The sequence below is a fragment of the Carassius carassius genome, chromosome 41, assembly GCF_963082965.1.
Source record: "Carassius carassius chromosome 41, fCarCar2.1, whole genome shotgun sequence".
Taxonomy (NCBI): Eukaryota; Metazoa; Chordata; class Actinopteri; order Cypriniformes; family Cyprinidae; genus Carassius; species Carassius carassius.
This window is the reverse complement of record NC_081795.1, coordinates 18,987,126-19,010,255: the sequence shown is the minus strand read 5'-3', so window position 1 is coordinate 19,010,255 and position 23,130 is coordinate 18,987,126. Positions and strand designations below refer to the sequence as shown.

At 35.1% G+C, this 23,130-nt stretch overlaps 1 protein-coding gene across 5 annotated transcripts in view; it reads right to left on the bottom strand.

Annotated features, from left to right (window-relative positions):
- The window catches only part of LOC132122930 (cell adhesion molecule 2-like), a 282,211-nt gene that overhangs the window by 55,269 nt on the left and 203,812 nt on the right, over window positions 1-23,130 (bottom strand). For all 5 annotated transcript variants that reach the window (XM_059533443.1, XM_059533446.1, XM_059533445.1 and 2 more), the window contains exon 3: window positions 11,517-11,666. In XM_059533443.1, the coding sequence (XP_059389426.1) occupies window positions 11,517-11,666 (150 nt within the window). The remainder of the gene's footprint in view (window positions 1-11,516; window positions 11,667-23,130) is intronic.

Sequence of the window (23,130 nt, the reverse complement as noted above, 5' to 3'; positions counted from 1 at the left end):
TCTGCTGTCTCTTTAGTGGTTAAACAAAATATAATTCGTTTTGGGTAAATCTAACATGTAATCTTTGGTCTTTATTCAATTTATCTATATGTTAAAATGAAAATAAAAAGAGGTAATTGATATAATATTTCATTTCATTGTAATGTAGGCTGTATATATATACAGATTTGCCTGAACTACATTTCTGCGGCTATTAATATGTTTAAATGAAACAGAAAGTAGGCAGTGATATATGATATCATATTTCGTCGTATTTGCAGTTGCCAAGGTGAGCTGACTGAAGTTATCAAGCACGCTGCTGTTTGCAGAATTACTTGACTTGCATCGTCCCATCCGCAGGAGATCACACTCCTGAGTCAAACTCGCAAAGTCCGAACTACCGAGGATGCAAGTCCGAAATCAGCGTACTTTGTATTGAGAAACGCGCGCAGACCTACATCACCAGACTATTTGCCTAATCTTCCCGGTACTTTAGACCGCGGTGGAAATGCAGACAGCAACAGGTCTGGGGAAAAAAAAGTTCCTGGTACAATTGTTCCGGGTAATTTTAGTGGAAACGTGGCATAAATTTTACTGTGTAAAAGTTTTCACGCCCTCAACTAAAGTCTATGGGATTTTAGTTGGTTTTGATAATCTGGTCTACGAAAACTGTAAGCTGGATCAGTTAGAAAATATATAGTAACCCGAGTCAGACCAGTCTGAAGGTCTGAAGCAAAAGTTTGGTGGTTGTAGCTTTAAAACTCTAAGAGGAGATACATTTAAAAATTTGGTCTCAGAAGGAGAAGAAGAAGAAGAAGAAGAAGTTTAAATTAAGTTGTTTAAATCACATTTCAGTAAATTGGCTTTCTCAAGCTATGTCTCTCATTATGAAGTGCTAATGAATACCTTCTGCAGGTGCTGTTTTTACATTATGTTACAGTGGAGCAATATATATTTGGGCATATACACTCTAATTTATCTTGCTCTAGCATGATGTATCATACGCTGTGATTGCATTAATAGTGCACGATAAGGGAGATATATGTTGCTTATCAATTTTTCAGTGGTGGTTACTCATCATCATCATCACTTCTCTCCTACTGGCCTTGGGCTAAAATGGATATGCAAGCTCTTGAGGCACAGGACTTTATGTCTGGCCAACCACGGCAGTTTCATGAATGCTTTTATCTAAACCAAAGTACAAAGTACACTTATTACAGTAACAATACCCCTAGAAGGGGAGGTTAAGCACCACACTGGGATGCTTAGGGCTGGGCAATTGTACTTTTGTATTATTTATATACTATTAAACTGTAATATTATTATAGTTTGAATTCTGTAGCTATTATTTTTATATTTGCATATTATTTTTTATTTCCGTTTCAGTATTAGTACATTTTTTTGTGTGTTTTTGTCATTTTTATTACACTAATTTTTTTCATTATTTATATACTATTATACTGTAATATTATTTAATTTATGGTTTGAAAATATGGAATTATTTTTATATTATTTTATATTTGCTTATTTTTTATTTATGTTTTAGTATTAGTAATTTTTTGTGTGTTTTTGTAATTTTTATTACAGTATTTTTTCTTTTTTAAGTTTTCATGTAATACTTATATTTTATATTTCCAGTTTATTTCAACTGCTAAAAAACTATTTTTAATAGTTTTAGTTTTAGTCTAAGTTAACTACGATAATAAACACTGAGGCTGGGTGACACAAAGTGGCTCAAAAATGATATCTAAATATTTTTCCACCATTTGAAGAACGATCTGAATCTAAACTTTTAATAGAGTAAAAAAGACAGAGTAAAAAAAGTATATAATTGTAATAAATTATATAATTTGCATAAGAAATTGTTTTTACACAGAGTAATAATTTAATTACAATTTTTCATTAATCAAAAAGGTATTAAAAAAACAAACAAAAAATAAATAAAAATAAGGCCTGTTTTCCTACATTGTTTTCAATCAATAAATACAAGATATCTTATTTCATAATAATTTTCATTTTTGCTTACCAATATCACAATACACAGTATTAGTATATATAAAATATATTTAACTAAATAATATAATACATACATTTTTACTAATACATTTCATATGAAAATTAAGAAATGTATTGAAATACAGAAAAATAAACTAACCAAATGTAAGTGTTTTTCATTTTGCTAATACTAATTTATTGAAGTTTAAATAAATCTTTCTTAATGGATTCATAATGACGCAATCTATAGAAAATGTAATTCTCTCAACATTGTCATATAAAAACCACATTAAAATGATATGTCCTTCTATCAGTTTATTAAATTATGGATTAATAATATATAAAAAAGTATCTTAAAGGAGCATTGCGTAGGTTGTGACATTTCTAACCGTTACTGACACCAGTGGCCGTTAGAGGAACTGCAGCCAGTCTCATGCTCGTTCTCAATGCGCACGCTCTTTTTTTTTTTTTTTTACTTACGAGGAGTGTCCCTGGGTGTCTGAATTGCTGCTTACTATAATGGCTGGCGTGCCGTACGGTTGTAAGCCCAAGTAGACGAGAACGCGCATGACGTCACATTTTGTGAATTTTCGCGGCAATTCGGGCCCGACTCCTCCACACACAATTGAGCCTACAGGCTGATAGAGGAAACCGTGGTGGACAGTTGAGGTGTCATTCTTTTTTTTACATCATGGTTGGCTCATACATGTACAAATGAAAACTCTATCTTAAAGATTGTTTTTAAGTAAAAACCTCCACATAGCTCCTTTAAAATGTATTTCGTCATTTTCCCTAACCTTAAAAAAACCCTTTGAAAAGAAAAAGTAGAAACAAAATTATATAAAGAATAATTTTATTCTGCCAGTGAAATCATAGCAATCCATCAGGTTTAGCCACTCTATCACACAGATTGCACACAGGGTGTGGTGGGCATTATTATGGATGAGCCACTGAAATATAATTCAGAGGAGTGGTGGGTGTCTGTATAAAGCAGATTTCCTGTGTCTTTACTGTGAAACATGCAGAAGAAAAATGTATCTGGTAATCTAGGTGGGGTGGATTTAGCCCAGAATTACACACCACCGCAGACTCACAGTGTTTTCTGTATGTGAATCCCACACACGTACACAGCTCTCTGCATATCCGGGCCCTACTGATGCTCTCTTTCACAGGCTTTTCTTAGATATAGCCAACATGTAGGAGTTGCCTCACACAAATGTTTGGTGATGTGACCAAATTACAATTAATGAAGGCTATCTAGTTTGCTTTCTTCTACACCATGACATAGTGAGTATCTGTATCACTCCAGAGAACCAGAATGTTACTCCATCTGTGAGCCAATAGGCCATCCACTGGGTTGTTGGCAACTTGTCAATTTGTAAGAAACAAGTATAAGAAACAATATAATTACTTTTGTTGCAGGCATGATAATTGCTGTAAAGTCTTTCAATGTCAGTAAATATCTAATAGATTTTTACATAATCTGAAGACAATGTGAGTGGCACAGACAAGTGTACACAGAGAGCTAGTAGGACCATTGCAGTGGTGCCGTGACCCATTTGAGAGTGAGGTTTACTGGGGAGAGTGTAACGGAAGCCAGCTACTATGAACTGTGCAGCCAATAGGACCAGTTGCAGCGGTGCAGTGAACTGGTAGGGAGTGAAGTTTACCGGGGTGAATGTCGCAGCCCTGTTGAAAAAAAAACCCAGCATATGCTGGTTTGGTATGTTTTGAAGAATGGCAACTGGTTTAAGCTTATCCTTAGATGGTCATGAGCTGGTAATGAAATTTCACATGTTTAAGTTGAGAACCAAAACACTGGTTTCTTTGAAAATTAATAGCACACCTTTTCTCGAAACCCATATTTGATGCGAAATGACTTTCAATAATATCTGTTCCAATCCCTTACACTAAGCATGGGCCATAGAAATAGTAATGGTTGACTTATCCTTTTTAAATTTTGTGTTTTTGAACAAACACAAGCTCCACATATTCCCACTTTCACAACTGACCGTCTTTTTCAAAGAGGATACTTGCACATTATAATTCCTTTGAATCTCTCTGAAATTCAGTGTGAGCTCCCATAAGCAATCTTCTTTTCCGTTTCCTCATTTCAGTGGTCGAGAATCCAAATATAATGGGCTGTACATAAGCACATCCGCTAAAATATATATCTCACACACACTGTTTGGTCAAAAGACGCATCTGTCATTATGCATTTTCAAATGATGGTTCACTGTCATTTGCTATTGTATTTGGCCTCCAAATCACCATAAATACAGAGCAGCCAAGATGCTTTTGATTCAAGAGGCCTTTCATTATATGGATAATGGACAGGTTGGGATAGAAAAAACCTTTTCTATTACTTTACGGCGCAACCAAATGCAACAAAGTTGAATGAAAACAATGGAATTAGACAATGGATTGAATCCAATATGAGTGATATCTGACCAAAAGGAATATCAACCCACCAAATCACACTTATTACAGAACAATGAATGAGGCACCAACTTCTAAATTGATTGCAGAAAAGTCTCCGGTCACTTGAGACCAGACCATTCATTTCCCAAGGCCACTACAGATTGACAGTCCTTCAGTCTCCGTTTACAGACCTAATTGTGAGCACAGCCAATTTTCTCTGGACAAAATCTCCTCTCTCGTTCAGTAATGCACACTATTACCCTGAAACTCTTGATGCCAAACGTGCACCCATACCACCGAAACACTGCTGACAATGACTATTTTAGTCCTACTGAGAGAGCTGTGTTTAAACGATGCATTTAAATTGTTCACCTAGCATAATGACTTTCTCAAAATAACACACACAATCTTTATGAAAAAGGACATATGCAAATAAAAAATGCTCAAATATAGCCAAATATTATGTACTGCATTATACTGAGTTGAGGTGCTATTACAACAAATTTCATCTAGCGGCAACACAACAAACACAGTAAGACGTTTTTTTTTTCTCAAGTAAATTAAATGAAATAAATGTACAGTAAAGGAAATATAGTATCCTATGACATTGTATTATGTCAAATATCAAAGTTTATTATTCTCTTTTTGTTGTGGACACAGTATTTTTAGATCTGTGGAGTTTTGATAGGAAATTTGGCTCAAAGGGACCCAAGTGGCATGTTGTTACAAGTTATTTTTAAATGTAATACTTATTGCAATTAATGGGGTTATTATTAATACTTTCATTAATTCAATGTACATTTCATAAATCTTCACTTTCATTAAAATGTATAGGCTATTTGAGTAAAATCATTACATTAGCTGTCACAGTGTTGCTATCATGACTTTTACCATTAGTCTTCTTTGTCCATCACTGGTCTTACAATTCCTTTTATTTATTACCACTACCTTATATTTTGTGCCTATAACAACTAAATTAGCAAATGTTTCTATTAATTATCCTTCTGCACATGCTAATCTTTTATCTAAATATTTTAAAATTTTAAAGTATTCTGGAATAATGAAGACTGGAATAATAAATACTAAAAATACAGACATAAATTATATTCAAAATAAACTTAAATAGTAAACAGTTATTTAAAAATGATAATATTTCACGATATTACTGTTTTTATTGTGTTTGTATTATAATTTTTCTTTTTTTAAATATCAAATTTATGCCTCAGTAATCATAAGAGACTAATTTCAAAATACAAAACAAAAAAAGGACCTCAAACTTTTGAACAGTAGAGTACAGCGTTTCTACTGACAGAAAACACTCACTGAATGTCTTGCAGTCAAAGCTGGCTGGTGTTAACAGCACACAAATTGATGAATGGTGCTGAAATAAATTCACTTTCACATAACGGCCGATTTCCCATGGGTGCTTGAGCTCCTGAGCGACTTGACTTGTGTCTGTGCCTCAATCCACCACAACAAGTGCTAACACAACATACACCATTTCCTACAATCAATAAATTCACGTGGTGCTCATTCTATTATCATTATGTTCCACACAATTATCTTAATTAACATCTGGCGTGGTTAATGTGCAATTTGAAGCGAGCACTTCCCACTACAGAATTACCACTGTTACTTCTCCCCCAACAACAGCACATCTGTCCACTCCAAGGGAGGTTGGTGAAGGACCGGTGCCAGGAGGGCATTATGTTGGCTCAACACTGGCAGAATGTTGGCTGAACTTGCCAGCTCACTCACTTCCTCCAATCTGTGTCAGTGTCACATCAAATCCCCTCGACTGGTTTTCTGTCCCTTTTGGCGACTGTAGTGGCCATGCCAGATTCGGTACCTGGCTGTTTGCAAACACTGAGCAAAAGAAAGCACTCTACCCATATTCTGTGTAGTAGGGACTGCTTGCCAAGAACTGGCGCATGTAGTTCACTTGGGAGATGTAAAAAGAAAACATGACAAAATACAAATATGGATAGTGTTAGTGCATCTTGTACATGCAAATCCTTCGAACAGGTCTGGATGAAGACCAAAATCAGATCAGATCTTTTCATCTTTTACACCACTCTGGCTTTACAGGTTTTATATATATATACAGTGTTGGGGAGTAACTAGTTACATGTAACGGCGTTACGTAATTTAATTACAAAATTATTGTAACTGTAATTAGTTACAGTTACTATGAAAAAATGAGTAATTAAATTACAGTTACTTATTAAATTTTTTACGATTACAAAGGGGATTACATTTGAATATTTACACATATCCACATACAGATTTAACTGATTTCTTTCCCAAATTGCACTGACTATTCTGAGACATACCGCCCTAATAATTTCCGGGATGCGGAAACACAGTCTGGTTCGTAGAATCCAGTCATAAAAACGAAATGCCTAACGCGGGCAGAATATGCCACATTTTGGATGACTAAATCAAAAGTAGGTCAGTACACTTGAATCAAAACATGACATGGACTAGTGTCTGTGAATATAAAGCCCCAAAAATGCAAAATATGACTTGCACATTCTGCGTGTCTGTGGAAATCAGGCGCGGACTGGACACCGGGAGAACCGGGACAATTCCCGGTGGCCTGGCAGCCGATTTTGCCCCACTATTTAATATCATTATTGTATAATTGCCTGCCGAATGTACTAAAGCGATCATTTGCGAATCCGCCATTTGATAATTAAATCTCTAATAAGTCATGAATTGTTAGTCATGACTCGCGCGCTCTCCGCGCCTCCGCCAAACGGTTTGGATCAGAGTAATCAATGCGAGAGAGAGAGAGAGAGAGAGAATAGAATAGAATAGAATAGAATAAAATAGAATAGAGTGGACTGCTGGAGCAGAGAAGCAGAACTACTGTTCAGGGTTTCAGGCTTTTTTGTCTTTGTTTTTTATTTATTTAATCAAGCAGCAGCACGTTGCTCATCAGTCATCACTCAAAATACTATATAAAGGACATCATTATTATCTGTTGTAATGATACAGTAGTAATTTAGCTGAAAAGAAATTCAGATTTTTTTTTATAGGTTTAGGGGGAGCTACGACAGACAACAACACAACCCTTACGAAAATTAACATTTTAATATTTAACTATATATCCAGAGAAAATGGTTACTATTGTTTAACTGTGATAACCAAAAATGTAAAATTATTTTACAAATGTATTTATTTAAAAATAAATACAAATCCATTTGCAAAAAAAAAAAAAACAAGGTTATTTTACTTTTATATAGGCTAATAAAAGCATGGTAATTTTTTGTAAGGGAAAAACATGACTCGTGTACAGTATTAGGATTTTTCTATAAAGATATTGTAGTATTGTAGAGTATTGTATTGTAAAGTATAGTTTTGTTCAATCTTGAATATTAAAGTCATGAGAGAGATGGATAACGGCAAAATAAAGAGACTGAAGAGAAAAATGGAAGTGAAGGTGCAGTTCAGGAGACAACTTTTAATTATTTTGCATGCCCCCAAATTAAAAATTTAAACCTTTTTTATGTCAGGTCAATACAAAAAAATAGTTTTGTCCATGAATTTGTTTGTATAAGTTAGAATTTTCCAGTCTGATTTTTTTCCCAGTCCGCCCCTCCTGTAAATTAATGGCAAAGACATGGTTTCATTTACTACACATAGGCCTACTGAAGCTCGCAGTGTTTTCAACCTCTGCCGTCTCAATATAGGAGTACACAAGCACATAAACATAATTTCTAGAACTGCTCTGTGTCACTTCATGTGCATTTTACTTATTTTGAGAAAACTATCATCATATACAGAGACAGCAGTTTCAAAAAAACACCAATGTTTCAGGAGTTTATTACACAGAATACGTCACATGCTTATTAGATAACTGTATTTAAGTTGATGTATATGCTTTTATTTATTATTCTTTAATTTTCACAAATTTAGAAAAGTAATCAAAAAGTACTCAAAAGTAATGTTACATTACTTTAATAAAGTAATTGAAAAAGTTACACTACTATTACATTTTAAACAGGGTAACTTGTAATCTGTAACCTATTACATTTCCAAAGTAACCTTCCCAACACTGTATATATATATATATATATATATATATATATATATATATATATATATATATATATATATATATATATATATATATATATATAAATATAAATATATTCACTTTGGTACTATTTTCACAAGTAAGGTGTATCTTTTTGTATAAAAAAGTTTATTCAAGAGTAAACAATGCAAGATGCATGTTTCAAACCTACGTTGCTGCTGAAATAAATACAGGCAATAATCGTCATGTTAGAAAATACATTTACATGACCTAACTTCAGATAAAATCCATAATGTTTGTAAAAATATTGGGGAGCTGCTTACACTGTGAAATGAGTTGTGAAACAGAGTTAATTCGCCAGAGAGCAGAATAGAGTCAGCGAGCGCGAGCACTGAACAAAACTCGGTGTTTCAGATGACTCATCTGAATGCCTCTGATTGGCTATGGCATTCTTAAGCTCAACAGCTGAGCAAAAAGTGAGCAAAAGCTGACAAAATCACCCAAAACCTCTCTTTGAGGATGTCTTCATTTGTAAAACGTGCTTTGCAATTTGTGAACATTCAGCAGGATACAAGGGAGAAGAACTGATCAGAGATTGATCAGAGATGAATCAGAAGAAGGGAGACAGATGGCATCAAATACAGTATTTTATATTACATTATGCCATGAGATACTGTATATAAAGTCATTACCATGGTCTGCACATATAACTCACATTCAGTATTCAGTCAAATGGCACAATGAGGACATTTACTGCATTGACAGTAAACTCTGTTCTAGCACAAAACATAATTCTTAATTTAAACTGAATAACATAAACAGGAATGTATAAAGGAAGAATCTTTTTTTTTGCATAAGACTGTGATGTGCATGTACAGTAAATCTGCTCTTAAGTGTTCTGTAGCTCAAACTCAAGGTCATTCCCAGGGAATGCATGAATTGATAAAATGTATACCTACAACAAAATCCAAGTCTTTTCTGTCTGCATAAATGAAATCATCACTTGGTGCTCAGTTAAGGTTAATGAATGCATAAGAACCCCTAAGTCTGAAGTCTTTACCTTGGAAGTATTAATTGGGTTCTTGTGATGTTTGTATTGTAGATTCCTTAAAATATTTATATGAAAAGAAGGTGTAAAAGCATGTCATACTTATGTAATGCCTTACTAACTACAAAGTTCTGACAAAACAAAATGCTGTGACTGAATCTTAGTTATTAATGTGAATGGTCAGCTTGGTCTTGGAGTGTAAATTTTGCCTTATGCAAGATATTCCAAACCCCTTTCACTTCCACAAAATCAGTTTAGCAGAAAGTTCATGCTGCTCTTATTCATATAATAAAGTGCAATATTGCCAGCATTTTAATTTGTAGGTGAACTTAGTTGAAAGAATAGCTTGGAGCTCCTCACAAATACAATCTCCAGATCGTCAATTACAGTCAAATGAGAAACCAAATGAAGAGAGAAAAACATTTCAAAGCACTGCTGTATCTCAAAAAAATATGACAGCAGTTGTTTTCACAAGAAGACTAGAGCAAATACCTGCACATATAGAGAGATAATACGCTATTTCAAGTCTGCACTCTCCCACACATGAACACACACGCAGTCGTAAATGTCAGTGATGGCACTGCTCTCCACTGCAGACTAATGAAGCGACTTATTTTCATCAGACAAACAAAAGCCCTGCCTTTAAGAACATCAGATAACAAAAGAAATGTACTTGCTATCTTTATGTTATTTCCTAGAAAATGCCTGTCTTTGTCAATCAAAACATAAATTGCTAAAGACAGATAGACAGATAGATAGATAGATAGATAGATAGATAGATAGATAGATAGATAGATAGATAGATAGATAGATAGATAGATAGATAGATAGATAGATTGATTGATTGAATGATAGAATGATAGACAGGTGGATTTAAATGATGTTGCATCTTCCTGCTTTTCACCATCTTGCGCCATTAAAAAAATAAAAGTTCCATGTCAAGTTAAAAGTAGTTCAGCTTTGAAAAACGCCCCCTGGGAGCCCTGATTTGAGTTCCATTCTGCTGCGCTCCATCTAGCTGTCTTTGAACACAAGAACACGTCCTGTGTGAAAAGCTTGTGCTCTCAGTAAATGTGCTTTACATGGTGCCTGTCGCTCAGGTGGGACTCAAAACACAAAACAACTACAAAATACCTTACACACACACACACACACACACACACACGCACACACACACACACACACACACACACAAACACACACACACACACACACACACACACACACACACACACGCACACACACACACGTTTGTTTTTGTGAAAGTGGGGACATCCCATAGGTGTAATGGTTTTTATACTGTACAAACTGTATATTCTATGGACCTACACCTAAACCTAACCCTCACAGGAAACTGTGCATTTTTACTCATTCTGTATGGTTTATAAGCGTTTTGAAAAATGGGGAAATGGGCTATGTCCTCATAAGTCACCCTCTCCTTGTAATACCTGTGTCATACCCATGTCATTATACAGAGTTGTGTCCTGATATGTCACAAAAACAAGAGCACACACACACACACACACACACACACACACACACACACACACACACACATAACATTAAGATAAATACCTTACCATGCCAGCATTTTATGCATTTGGGTCACATGGATTTATGAAAAAATCTGAATAAACCACCTTAGTTTACATTAAGGAAGTCATAAAATCATCGTTAAACAAAATGTTATGTGTTTGAGTATATATCCTGGATGACTTGAAATGAAACACTCCATCCTTCCCCACTGGGGAACCTTTAATGATCCTAAATTGCTTTTGTTATTGCAGTGCTGATGTGGATGCTATGAATCGAAGAATTGATTGCTTTGTTTGTGTGCCTGGCCAATCTGAGAGAGAAAGAGAGAAAGAGAAAGAGAGCGACACACTTGAGTGTTCAGTCTCATTAGTCTTCTTGAGCCCAAACTCATCCTTACACAGCACATTTCCACTCGACCCAACCCAGTGACCCACTCTGGCTCTGCTGCAAGCTCACCACACAGACTGATTTATGGCACATCCTGCCCACGCTCACCTTTCTTGTCCCCGAAGAAGAGGGTCTGTTGTGCTGGATTTGACCACTGGAGGGAGGTGTTATCATTATAGTCCACTCGGCAGGTCATGTTAGCCATGCTGCCCTCGATCACCGTCACATTCTGGGTGATGGGGAACTGAGCCTGGCTACCTGCAGAGAGACAGACACAGAGAGAGAGAGAGAGAGGGATGGGTATATAAACAAACCACTGTTAGACAGAGGAGGAGAGAAAGCATTAGTGGGAAAACCATTCTCAATATAGTTACTCAAAATCAAGCCGTAGGGTCGTCATGAGGGTTGTATTATTAACTGCACCATGAAACAGAGATTTTCATTCCTAGACATCCAACCAGACATTGTTGAGGAAGCTATTTTACTCTAGCTTGCTAAGCTAAATGAACCATGGTTTTACTACAAATAAAACCAAAAACCATGGTTTATATAGTTAAACCACGGTAACCACAAATGAAAAATGCATATTGCTACAATAACCACAGTTTAATCATGGTATTTGTAGTAAAACTGTGGTTTTACAAATGGTAAACAGTCTGCCAAGTTCCTGCTCATTTACTACAATAAAACCATTTTTATTTTAGCTCCATAAGATAAGATGAGATGTTACATATCAACTTTCCAGTTATAAGATGATACCAGATCATACACGTGTCTGTTAAACAGATGTCCATTAAAGATCGCTTCACGCGGAAAGCATCTGCTGTGTACAAACATCTAACACACATCTTTAAGATGTTAGTTTTACATTCATTCTAAATCATAAACATCTTAAAGACATTTTCTAAATGCCTATTTGACATCTAATAAATGTCCTTAAACACTCTTCAATCAAATAAACGTCTCCGGGATGTTTGTGTGCTATCAGAGATGGGAGTCATTTGCTGGCGCATAAACAATTAGGAGATTTGAAATGAATCTCAATTACAGTGACTGAATCAAACCTGAACAGGTCCATTTTCAAAAAATACCACAGCAACAGAAAGAAGAACAGTCAAATTAAAATGAACTAGTTGAAATATAGAAATTTGAATTTGTGAATCTTGTTCTCTATTGTATACGTCTGCAACATGTCTGTTAAAGATCAAACATCTGAGAGATAGAGTTTTACATACATTCTTAATCATAAACATCTTAAAGACATTTTCTAAACATCTACTTGACATCCTATAGACCGGGGTTCATTTAAATGAACTGCTCAAATCAACACACTTTTAGGGCAAATCATAACTTTTGAACATTTTGTTGAATTGGTAGTTAATTCCCATGAATTGATACAATCTCAATCTCATCAGTGCATCTGCTTATGCTCCACTGATGATTAGATTTGGGGGTGGGCCTTCAGGCTTCTTTCCTTTATTTCCATTATTATTAACCCGAATTCTGGAAAAGTTGGGACGTTTTTTAAATTTTAATAAAATGAAAACTAAAAGACTTTCAAATCACATGAGCCAATATTTTATTCACAATAGAACATAGATAACATAGCAAATGTTTAAACTGAGAAAGTTTACAATTTTATGCACAAAATGAGCTCATTTCAATTTTGATTTCTGCTACAGGTCTCAAAATAGTTGGGACGGGGCATGTTTACCATGGTGTAGCATCTCCTTTTCTTTTCAAAACAGTTTGAAGACGTCTGGGCATTGAGGCTATGAGTTGCTGGAGTTTTGCTGTTGGAATTTGGTCCCATTCTTGCTTTATATAGATTTCCAGCTGCTGAAGAGTTCGTGGTCGTCTTTGACGTATTTTTCGTTTAATGATGCGCCAAATGTTCTCTATAGTCTTCCAAAACATGCAAGCTGCCCATACCGTATGCACTTATGCACCCCCATACCATCAGAGATGCTGGCTTTTGAACTGAACGCTGATAACATGCTGGAAGGTCTCCCTCCTCTTTAGCCCGGAGGACACGGCGTCCGTGATTTCCAACAAGAATGTCAAACTTGGACTCGTCTGACCATAAAACACTATTCCACTTTGAATTAGTCCATTTTAAATGAGCCTTGGCCCACAGGACACGACGGCGCTTCTGGACCATGTTCACATATGGCTTCCTTTTTGCATGATAGAGCTTTAGTTGGCATCTGCTGATGGCACGGCGGATTGTGTTTACCGACAGTGGTTTCTGAAAGTATTCCTGGGCCCATTTGGTAATGTCATTGACACAATCATGCCGATGAGTGATGCAGTGTCGTCTGAGAGCCCGAAGACCACGGGCATCCAATAAAGGTCTCCGGCCTTTTCCCTTACGCACAGAGATTTCTCCAGTTTCTCTGAATCGTTTGATGATGTTATGCACTGTAGATGATGAGATTTGCAAAGCCTTTGCAATTTGACGTTGAGGAACATTGTTTTTAAAGTTTTCCACAATTTTTTTACGCAGTCTTTCACAGATTGGAGAGCCTCTGCCCATCTTTACTTCTGAGAGACTCTGCTTCTCTAAGACAAAGCTTTTATAGCTAATCATGTTACAGACCTGATATCAATTAACTTAATTAATCACTAGATGTTCTCCCAGCTGAATCTTTTCAAAACTGCTTGCTTTTTTAGCCATTTGTTGCCCCCGTGCCAACTTTTTTGAGACCTGTAGCAGGCATTAAATTTTAAATGAGATAATTAAGTGGATAAAAGTGTAAAATTTCTCAGTTTAAACATTTGCTACGTTATCTATGTTCTATTGTGAATAAAATATTGGCTCATGTGATTTGAAATTCCTTTAGTTTTCATTTTATTAAAATTAAAAAAACGTCCCAACTTTTCCGGAATTCGGGTTGTATTATTATTTTCTTCTAAAAACTGTCAGGACAGTGTGAATGAACTGAATCATTAGAATGAATCAGTCCTTCCATTGTAACATATAAGAGAGAAACAGAGAGTAGTTTAGATGTGCATATTTGAGTATTTTCTAAACCAGGGGAAATTAAACATTTGGTCGTGCTACGCCACTAATCGTTAGTTAAAGCATATTGTTTTTGAAAAATGTATGCTACTTAAAACAGCTTCTGTCCATGCTACTGAAAAATACATATACGTTAGTATACTAAGCGTCATAGAAACATCTCTAACAAAATTTTGTTGTACAGAAAAGGGCTGAGTGAAGATTTTGAGCAACCCAACAACATATGGGTTTGGATCAACATGAAAGTGAATAAATAATGACACATTTTTCATTATTTGCTACATATTCTTATTATTGTTCTTAGATAGTACCTAATAAATGACAGCTCTGCTGCAGTTTGTGTCTACGGTGGTCTAACAATGTTCTTTTGCCATGTTAGTATTCAGGAAGAGCTAAATTGGTCCAGCTTTCGTTATTGGTCCTACTGAATACTACATATAATAAGAGCGTTTTAAACCTGTTACACTCAAAATGATGGCTTATTGCACACATTTAGCACAGCGTTTGGGTAAGTGAAACAATGGCATAATTCTTTGCCTCTCTTTCCCTCTTTCTGCTCATTCTGACTTGGGATTAGCAGTAATTGGTAGCATGGCCTAATTAAAGCTAGTCATGTTCGGCAAGGCAGACACTGCCACTGCAGCTGGGTGGCAAATTGACACATAATCCAGACTATGGTGGGCCTTAGATCCGAGTTAGCAACTGTCTTGTGTCTCATCTGGGAAGCGGGGATGGAACGTGTTTGTGCATGTGTGTGTGTGTGTTTGTGTAAGGGGCATAGGGGACATCCAAGCGAGGCTTAATCACCCAGCCTCAGTGGATTCTGCTCGGACTTATTCCGAGTTTGTTTTCCTTGTCTTGCTGAAAAGTCACCTAATTGCATTCTGGCTTTATCTCAACTAGGTCTTTCTTAGATTTTTAAGCTATTTAACTTGAGGGAAAAATCTCTCTTTCATACCAGTGTTGCAGGTAGTGTTGTACAGCAGTATTAAAAGTGAACAATGTAACTTTTCATATTTATTGTATAAACATACAGTAAAATCAGTAATATTGTGAAATATTATTCTAATTTAAAAGAACTGTTTAAATATATTTTAAAAATGTAATTTATTTCTGTGGTCAAAGGTAAATTACCAGCATCATTACTGCAGTCTTCAGTGTCATATGATATATATATACATATATATATATATATATATATATATATATATATTTGTGTGTAGCATTATTAATGACATTACTGTTACTTTAGATCAATGTCACACATCATTGTTTAATAAAAAGTATTAATTTATAAAAAAAACTTTCTTACAAATTAGCATGATAAATATTCATTTTGCAAAATTTAATATTCTGTCTAAAATATCAATAATATATTTATACAATATAGTAAATATATTAAAATAAACATGCTATTATATAAATAAAATAATACATGACATACAATTATATATAATATTAAATAAATCAAAATATATTTAGAAAGAATAGCTAGTTCTCATCATCACTGTTGAAAACATTTGTTCTGCTTCATATTTTTCTGGAAATTGTGTTATGTTGTGTTATTTAAGGATTATTTGATATAGAATAGAACATTCAAAAGAATTGCATGTATTTGAAATATCATGTTTTCGTATCATTATTGAAGTCACCAGAGGTGGAAAGAGTACAAAAATATTCTACTCAAGTAAAAGTACCATTCAATTAATGAAATTTTACTTAAGTACAAGTAAAAGTACCAGTCTAAAAATCTACTCAAGTAAAAGTAAAAAGTAGCTCATTTAAAATTTAATCAGAGTAAAAATTACTTAGTTACATTTTAACAGTGGGAGGGAGTCAAAATGGGACAGGCCAAGGGTGTCAAACTCAGTTCCTTGAGGGCCACAGTCCTGCACAGTTTAGATTTAACCCTAATTAAACACACCTGATCCAGCTAATCTAATCATTTAGGTTTATTTGAAAACTACATGATATGTGTGCTGGAGCAGGGTTAGAACTAAACTCTGCAGGGCTACGGCCCTCCAGGAACTGAGTTTGACACCCCTGGTATAGGTCTATTAATCTCAAACTAGTTGTTTTTAATTAAAGGAATCAGTTATTTTGAATAATAAAACATTTGGGCTGTTACCAGGCAAATCAGTATCAACAAACTCATCTTTTAATGCAGAGGAAATGCAGAAGATTCATTGGAAGTGGCATTTAGATGTATAGGACAAGAATGCATTTAACCTGCAGTTAAAAATGCATGAATAATGTTTTGATATACAAGACATAAAATGTTGAATACTCATTTGAAATGATAAGAAATTAATTATTTAAAAAAATCAAAAGATACTTTAAATGTGAATTTAAAATGGCCAGTATGTGTCAGCAAGACACTGTTAATAAGTGAGTCATTGCGATTGAACCGAATCATTTAAACGGTTGATTCATTCAGGAACGAAACACTGTCACGTTGCTCAGAGACGCAAAACTGTGCTTTGGTGGCTGTGTTTGGAATTATTTTCTGTTGTAGAAATAGAGCTAAAAAAGGCAATATGGTGTCTGAAACGCAAGTCTCTTAATTAACTTGTTTACTGAACTGTTATATATATGTATGTATATATTCATGGAAAAGATGGCATTCTTTGTGTGATTTTGATTTAATATATGAAATTATATAAATATGTGAATTTTCTGCCCCTATATCTTCAATTTTGTGATCATTCTAAATACATTTTAGGAGACTAAATCACACAGTGAAAGAATGCACTATAAATGCGCGCGCACATCATTAAAACAAAAATAGCACACTCCTCACCACTGTCTTTTTGGCTAATTTGTGCAAAACCTCTTGCTAAAATGTCAAAGCTTCATTTTAACCACCCATGCAACGATGCAATTATTTAGCTTACCTCTACATTCTTGCGAAGGGTTGATGTCTTGTCGAGATTGTATAAGCTGCTAGTTTGGTCTTCCTAGGCAAGTACAGCTTACACTACATAATAGAGCATACATATGGCCAGGGGTTCACTTCATTTCCTTCGAGTTCAACTTCAGAATATGACGGGGTTTCGTTTTCAGCGGTGTCTGCACCACTAACGCCTGTTTTGTCCGTCTGCATCTTTCTTGTGATTTTAGCGCCAGTTTGCCCTCCTGCCCATTATTTACTGCCGTAGTTTCCAGGGAGCATTTCTTTTTTTATTTTTATTTTTTTTACTCAGTAACTAATGTGTTTTAAAATGTAGCGAAGTACAATACTTCAAACAAAATATACTTAAGTAAAAGTAAAATTACAGATTTAAAAAATTACTTTAAAAAGTATTAGTACACAAAAAGGCTACTCAATTACAGTAACGCGAGTAAATGTAATTCGTTACTTTCCACCTCTGGAAGTCACCACTTTTGATCAATTTAATGCATCCTTGTTCAATCAAAATATTAAAATCTACTGTTTTTACAAATTAGCATGTTTTCTAATATATTCATACAATATGGTAAATATATCAAACAAATTAAATATTATATAAATAATGTATACATAACATTAAATAAATATACATATCCTGCTCTATTTATGGCTGAATGGCAGGAACTGTAAAGTGGCTCGTAAATCAGCGTGTTAGCTTGCATGAAATTATTCACAAGCTAATACTCCGTCTCGTGGCAGTAGGGGATCACCGTGTGGGCTTCCCAAAAGCGCCAGGCACTGATGCGTTCTCCTGAAGGTGACATTGGGATCTGTCTCATTCAAGGCCCACATGCTATGGACGCGTTGTACCGACCGCGGCGTCGACTGCCTTCCTCATTATTCCAGAACAACATGAGCACATGAGGTGTGAGGTGTGCTTGAATCTGACAAGGGTGTGAATGTTAAATAATGATGCTTGCTGATTAGACTAAAAAGAAGAAACAAATCAGAAGAGACACTGGGTTTAAGGTGTTTCACTTTCATTACCAGCAGAGGAGTACTTTAAAGAAAAAGTGTGTTCAACATGAAATAATTTTCCCTATCCAACCTTAATACACAGACATATATGAGTGAGCCATTTGTAAGGTAAATTTTTCCAGAAAGTGTCTCAAAACATCTCAACCAATGGTGTACATTTGGGGTGGGGCTAATTGTTTTTCCAACCAATAGCAGCCGGGGGCGTGTCTAAAAACAGAACATTTATGCAATTCCACTTTCCACTTGAGTGAGCTGTGCTTCATTACATTGCTATCTACCTTTTTCCAAGCAAGCCTACTGTGTTTTAAATTATGGGAGGTCAGAAGAATAACACAACACTCTGTATTTTAATGTGACATTATAAAACATGATTATCTATAGCAAGAACTCTTCTCACTCCGGTGCATTCTTATCCTCCTGATTACTTTCTCTTTTCTTTTGTATTCCGCTGTAACAATATAAAAACAAACAAACAAACCTTAACATTTGAGGTCTGCTCTCCTGATTCAATATATGATATCAACCTTATTAACCTGATCAAACCTCCATCATCATGTCATTCTTCCAGGTTTGATTCCACATGGATGCTTTAAAATGTAATTGTCTCCATTTTCACTTCTAATCCATGTTAACAGTGTTTACTGGAGGCAGGTTAATCCAACATTTGTTACTGTACCTGTTCGAAACGACGGAAATCCCAGACCGTTCTCATCCCAAGGCGTCATGTACTGACCCTTTTGACATTTCGTCAACATCCTACGCACATGGCACCCTCTAGCGTCAATATTAGAAGCAGATAAAAATGGGCCAGAAGGCGCCTCCTAGCGGTCTAACCCTAACCCTAACCCTAACCTTAACCCATAATCTGTGTCTCATATTGACGCTAGAGGGTGCCATATGCGTAGGATGTTGACGAAATGTCAAGAGGGTCAGTATATGACGCCTTGGGATGAGAATGCGTTAGAAATCCCTATTCATGGTAAACTAGATTAATTTTTGAATGTTTTTACACTTTTAAATTAATTTTTACTGACCGAAGGTTGAAGGGTGAACAGAATAATGTCAGTTTTTGATTCTTGCATTCATAGAGCAAACTTTTCACTGATTGTTTACAGTGTAACAGAAGTTACTTCCAAAAAAAGGTGGATTGAAAATGGACTTTCCTTGCCTGTGAAATCTTTCAAAGATTTTGCTAAAGTGAACAAAACCTAAGCAGGGCTATATGTGCTTAAACAACACTTTGCCTTTAACGGCTGAATTCCTAATTTAAGTTTACAAAATCCATCGTTTCAATGCTTTGCTAGAGAATCAGAGATCTTTTAGAAAGGGAAGAAAGTTTAAATAAGCACTTTAAGCCAATTTAACATCATGTTCTTTATCCTAGTCTAAATTTTTTGTAATTATATTTCAAAACAGCTTTTTCCAAAATCCCATAGTTCATCATTTACACAGAAGTGTTATCTTTTGAGACAGGCTGCTGATGTAATAAAGTTACCCTAACTGAACTACATTCCACACAGAAACAGTTTTATCTAACTTTATAATAGTTGAGAAAGAAGTTTAAAAGTAGTTATAAAGGTCCATAAATCTCAAGAGTTAATAATTTTACTTTTAAAGGGAAAGTTCACCCAAAAATAAAAACTATGTCATCATTATTCACCCTTGTGTTGTTGTAATGCTGTATGCCCCATGGAAATAAAACAAATTTACTTTCACAATGTCTTCTCGACTTGATGTTAACCATATGAAGCTGCAGTGTTTGAGATTTAACCCATTATTTAACAAATATCCTGATTAGGCCATTGGTTTCTGTGCAAGAAACCTGTACGGTTCTGTACAGCATGAGAACAATACAAGGGTGAGACGATGAAGACAATTTTCATCTTTGGGTGAACTATCCCTTTAAGATAAACTCTGAGATTTCGATGTTGATCTGCTGTAAATGCAAAGTGGATGTCATAACAGTGTGTGGGTCCTATTCAACACAGTTCTTAAACTGAAAATTAGATCAGAACAGCATAATTGAAAATACTCATGCAGCACAAACCATAGAGCGTGCTGCTATGGTGCTAGCAAGGTTATTGGTTTGATTCCCAGAGAATGCTAAATGATAAAAAAGGGTCTGTCATGAATGCCATTTTTGGATAACATTGCTTGCCAGATGTGTGAATGTAAATGTAAAGCACAAAAATCATGCATTATTATTCCTTCCTCTTTAGTTAAATACTATCAAATCAAGAAACAAATAATTGCATATATCATTAAAAAGACAAGACTGCATTCAGAAAGAAAAGAAAAAAAAGAAATTTTTCACTATTACCTTGATGGCTTCAATCTCAGATCAGCTTGAACTGATTTTATTGTTGCTCTTATGCCATGAAAATAAAGAAATCTTTTTAAACACTTGTCTCTGTGAGAGCAGATGCTGCTGTGCTGGTACAGGAGGATGATGGGTCAGCAGCTTACATTTCACATTTTAGCCCAAACCATCTGAATCCCAGATCAGTTATTTGCTCCATTCGGCCCTTTATTACAACAGGGCAAAGGGCTTAAATACTGCATAAAGAGCTGTAAATGCTGAAAGCTGTCTTAATATGTTTTTGGAACCTGTGATCTTTTTAAGTTAAAACTTTTCTAACAATACAAGTCTTTATCACTTTTTTCCAAAGGTTAAATAATGATAATAAAAAAACCTAGAAGACATTACATCAATTATATTTTTTAAGTATTTATTTTCTGTAATAAGTTGTATTTACTTTCAATTTATCTGTTCAGTTTTATCGCATCATCATAATTTACATCCTCATTGTTTGTATGTCACATATAGCTTTAATGTAGTTTTTGTTTGCTATTTTTCACAGACTAGCTTGACTGCCTGTAGCTACAGTTTCAGTGTAGCTTCCCCATCACTGTTCTTATTAAATCAACTTAAAGACTCAAATTTCTCAATAGGGAATTAAAGTGCTGACATATTTCATAAACACTCATGCTTAGGTTTAGCGTTAAGTAGCAATGAAAGAATGAATGAATGAACCACACATCCAGAAAAGCTTTTTTCTGTTTCAGCTGACTGCACCACATAATGGAAATCACTCGTTGATGAATGACCAGAAAGCAGCCAAGCAAGCCAGTGTAGAATACATTGCATGCTTTGGGCCCAAGCAAAAAAGCTAACAAATAACCACATAGCAGCCAGAGGAACAACCATCTCAATTCATTACTCAGCGATAACACTCCCCTATCTGGACTTATGTGTCTGCCTTAGTCTTCAGCATTAAAGCCAGCAGTAGCATTTGTAGAAATGTTGAACAACAGGATTCAATGACAGCTCAAGGCGAATCTTTCTGCGGCAGCTGCTTTGTGATTCTCAATAACCCAGTGGAAAACTCTATGGCTCCGAGGTTGCATTTTCATAGCTCATAAGACGTTTCAGTTATGTCTTATTATGTTGAATTGATGAAGTAAACTTTACACAACTTGGGTTAAAGGAATAGTGCACCTTAAAATGAACATTTGCTGAACATTTACTCACCCTCAGGTTATGCAAGAGAAAGTGTTATTACAGAAGCGTTATAGACTCATATTTCAAACAGAAGCAATGGTTTATAGTTAAAATGCCTTAATGATTGACTTGTTTCTTGCCAACACTTAGATGTTCGTGTATTTCGTGTGGATTACTTATTGTGCTCACTTGTGGATTACTTATTGTGATGTGTTTTTTTATCAGCTGTTTGTACTCTTAATCTGACGGCACCCATTCAGTTCAGAGGAACCATTTGTGAGCAAGTGATGTGATGATATATTTCTCAAAATCTGTTCTGATGAGGAAAAAAGCTAGTGGTTGACCTATATATCGGCCGATATTTGTAATTTTTTCAAATATCATCGGCATCAGCTGATAAGTTTTTCTGCATGGCCGAAGTGTTTGAGGCGGGACTTTTATTTTGACAGAGAGCACAGAGAGTGGCAGCAATGCCTGAGCGAACATAGTGCTCACACACTCTCTCTTGTTTATCGTCGTCATTAACAGTTCTGTCTAATACGGATAGAAGTCTGTCTAATAATCAGATAAAATGGTTAAACAAAGGAATTATGTATACAAAAAGTATTATTATGATTGCTTTTATATTAGGCCTGTTAGTAATAGAAAGGCAAACATTAATACTTTCTCATTTGCCATCAGCATTAATTAAATATACATTTGTTTAATTTAAACAAATCTTTGAATGACTAATGAACATTTAATTTCAAAAACCTTGCATTTATTCTAACCTTGATTTTATTCCTAAAATCAGTGGGAAATGATAGCTGATTAACAAGAGTGTAGAAGCACCTAACCCTGACTGTAAGCCTAAAACAGATATTTCTTGAAAAGTTATATCTCAATTCTGATTGGTTGATTTGAATGTTGTTCCAGGATCAACAAGGATGTTGATCCAGGAACATGTTGTACTTGGTGAAATAACACTCGGCATGGTGGTCAGTCCGTGTGAATTGAATGCTTTAAACTATAAACTCGTGATTTCAAATTATACTGCGCTTTATGCATTTGCCAACTATCATATTCATGTCATTTTCACTGTGTGCTGTATGTAAAATGAGGGTTACCCTGGCTTTATTTGAAAAACATGACTCCAAATGCACACAAACTTCACAGAATACTGAGTCCCCTGTTGGTTACAATGTTTACTTTCTTTTTAATTATATTTTTATTAAATATTTATTTATTTGTGAAGAATACTCTCATTTTTAAAGTATGAGCATGTTTTTTT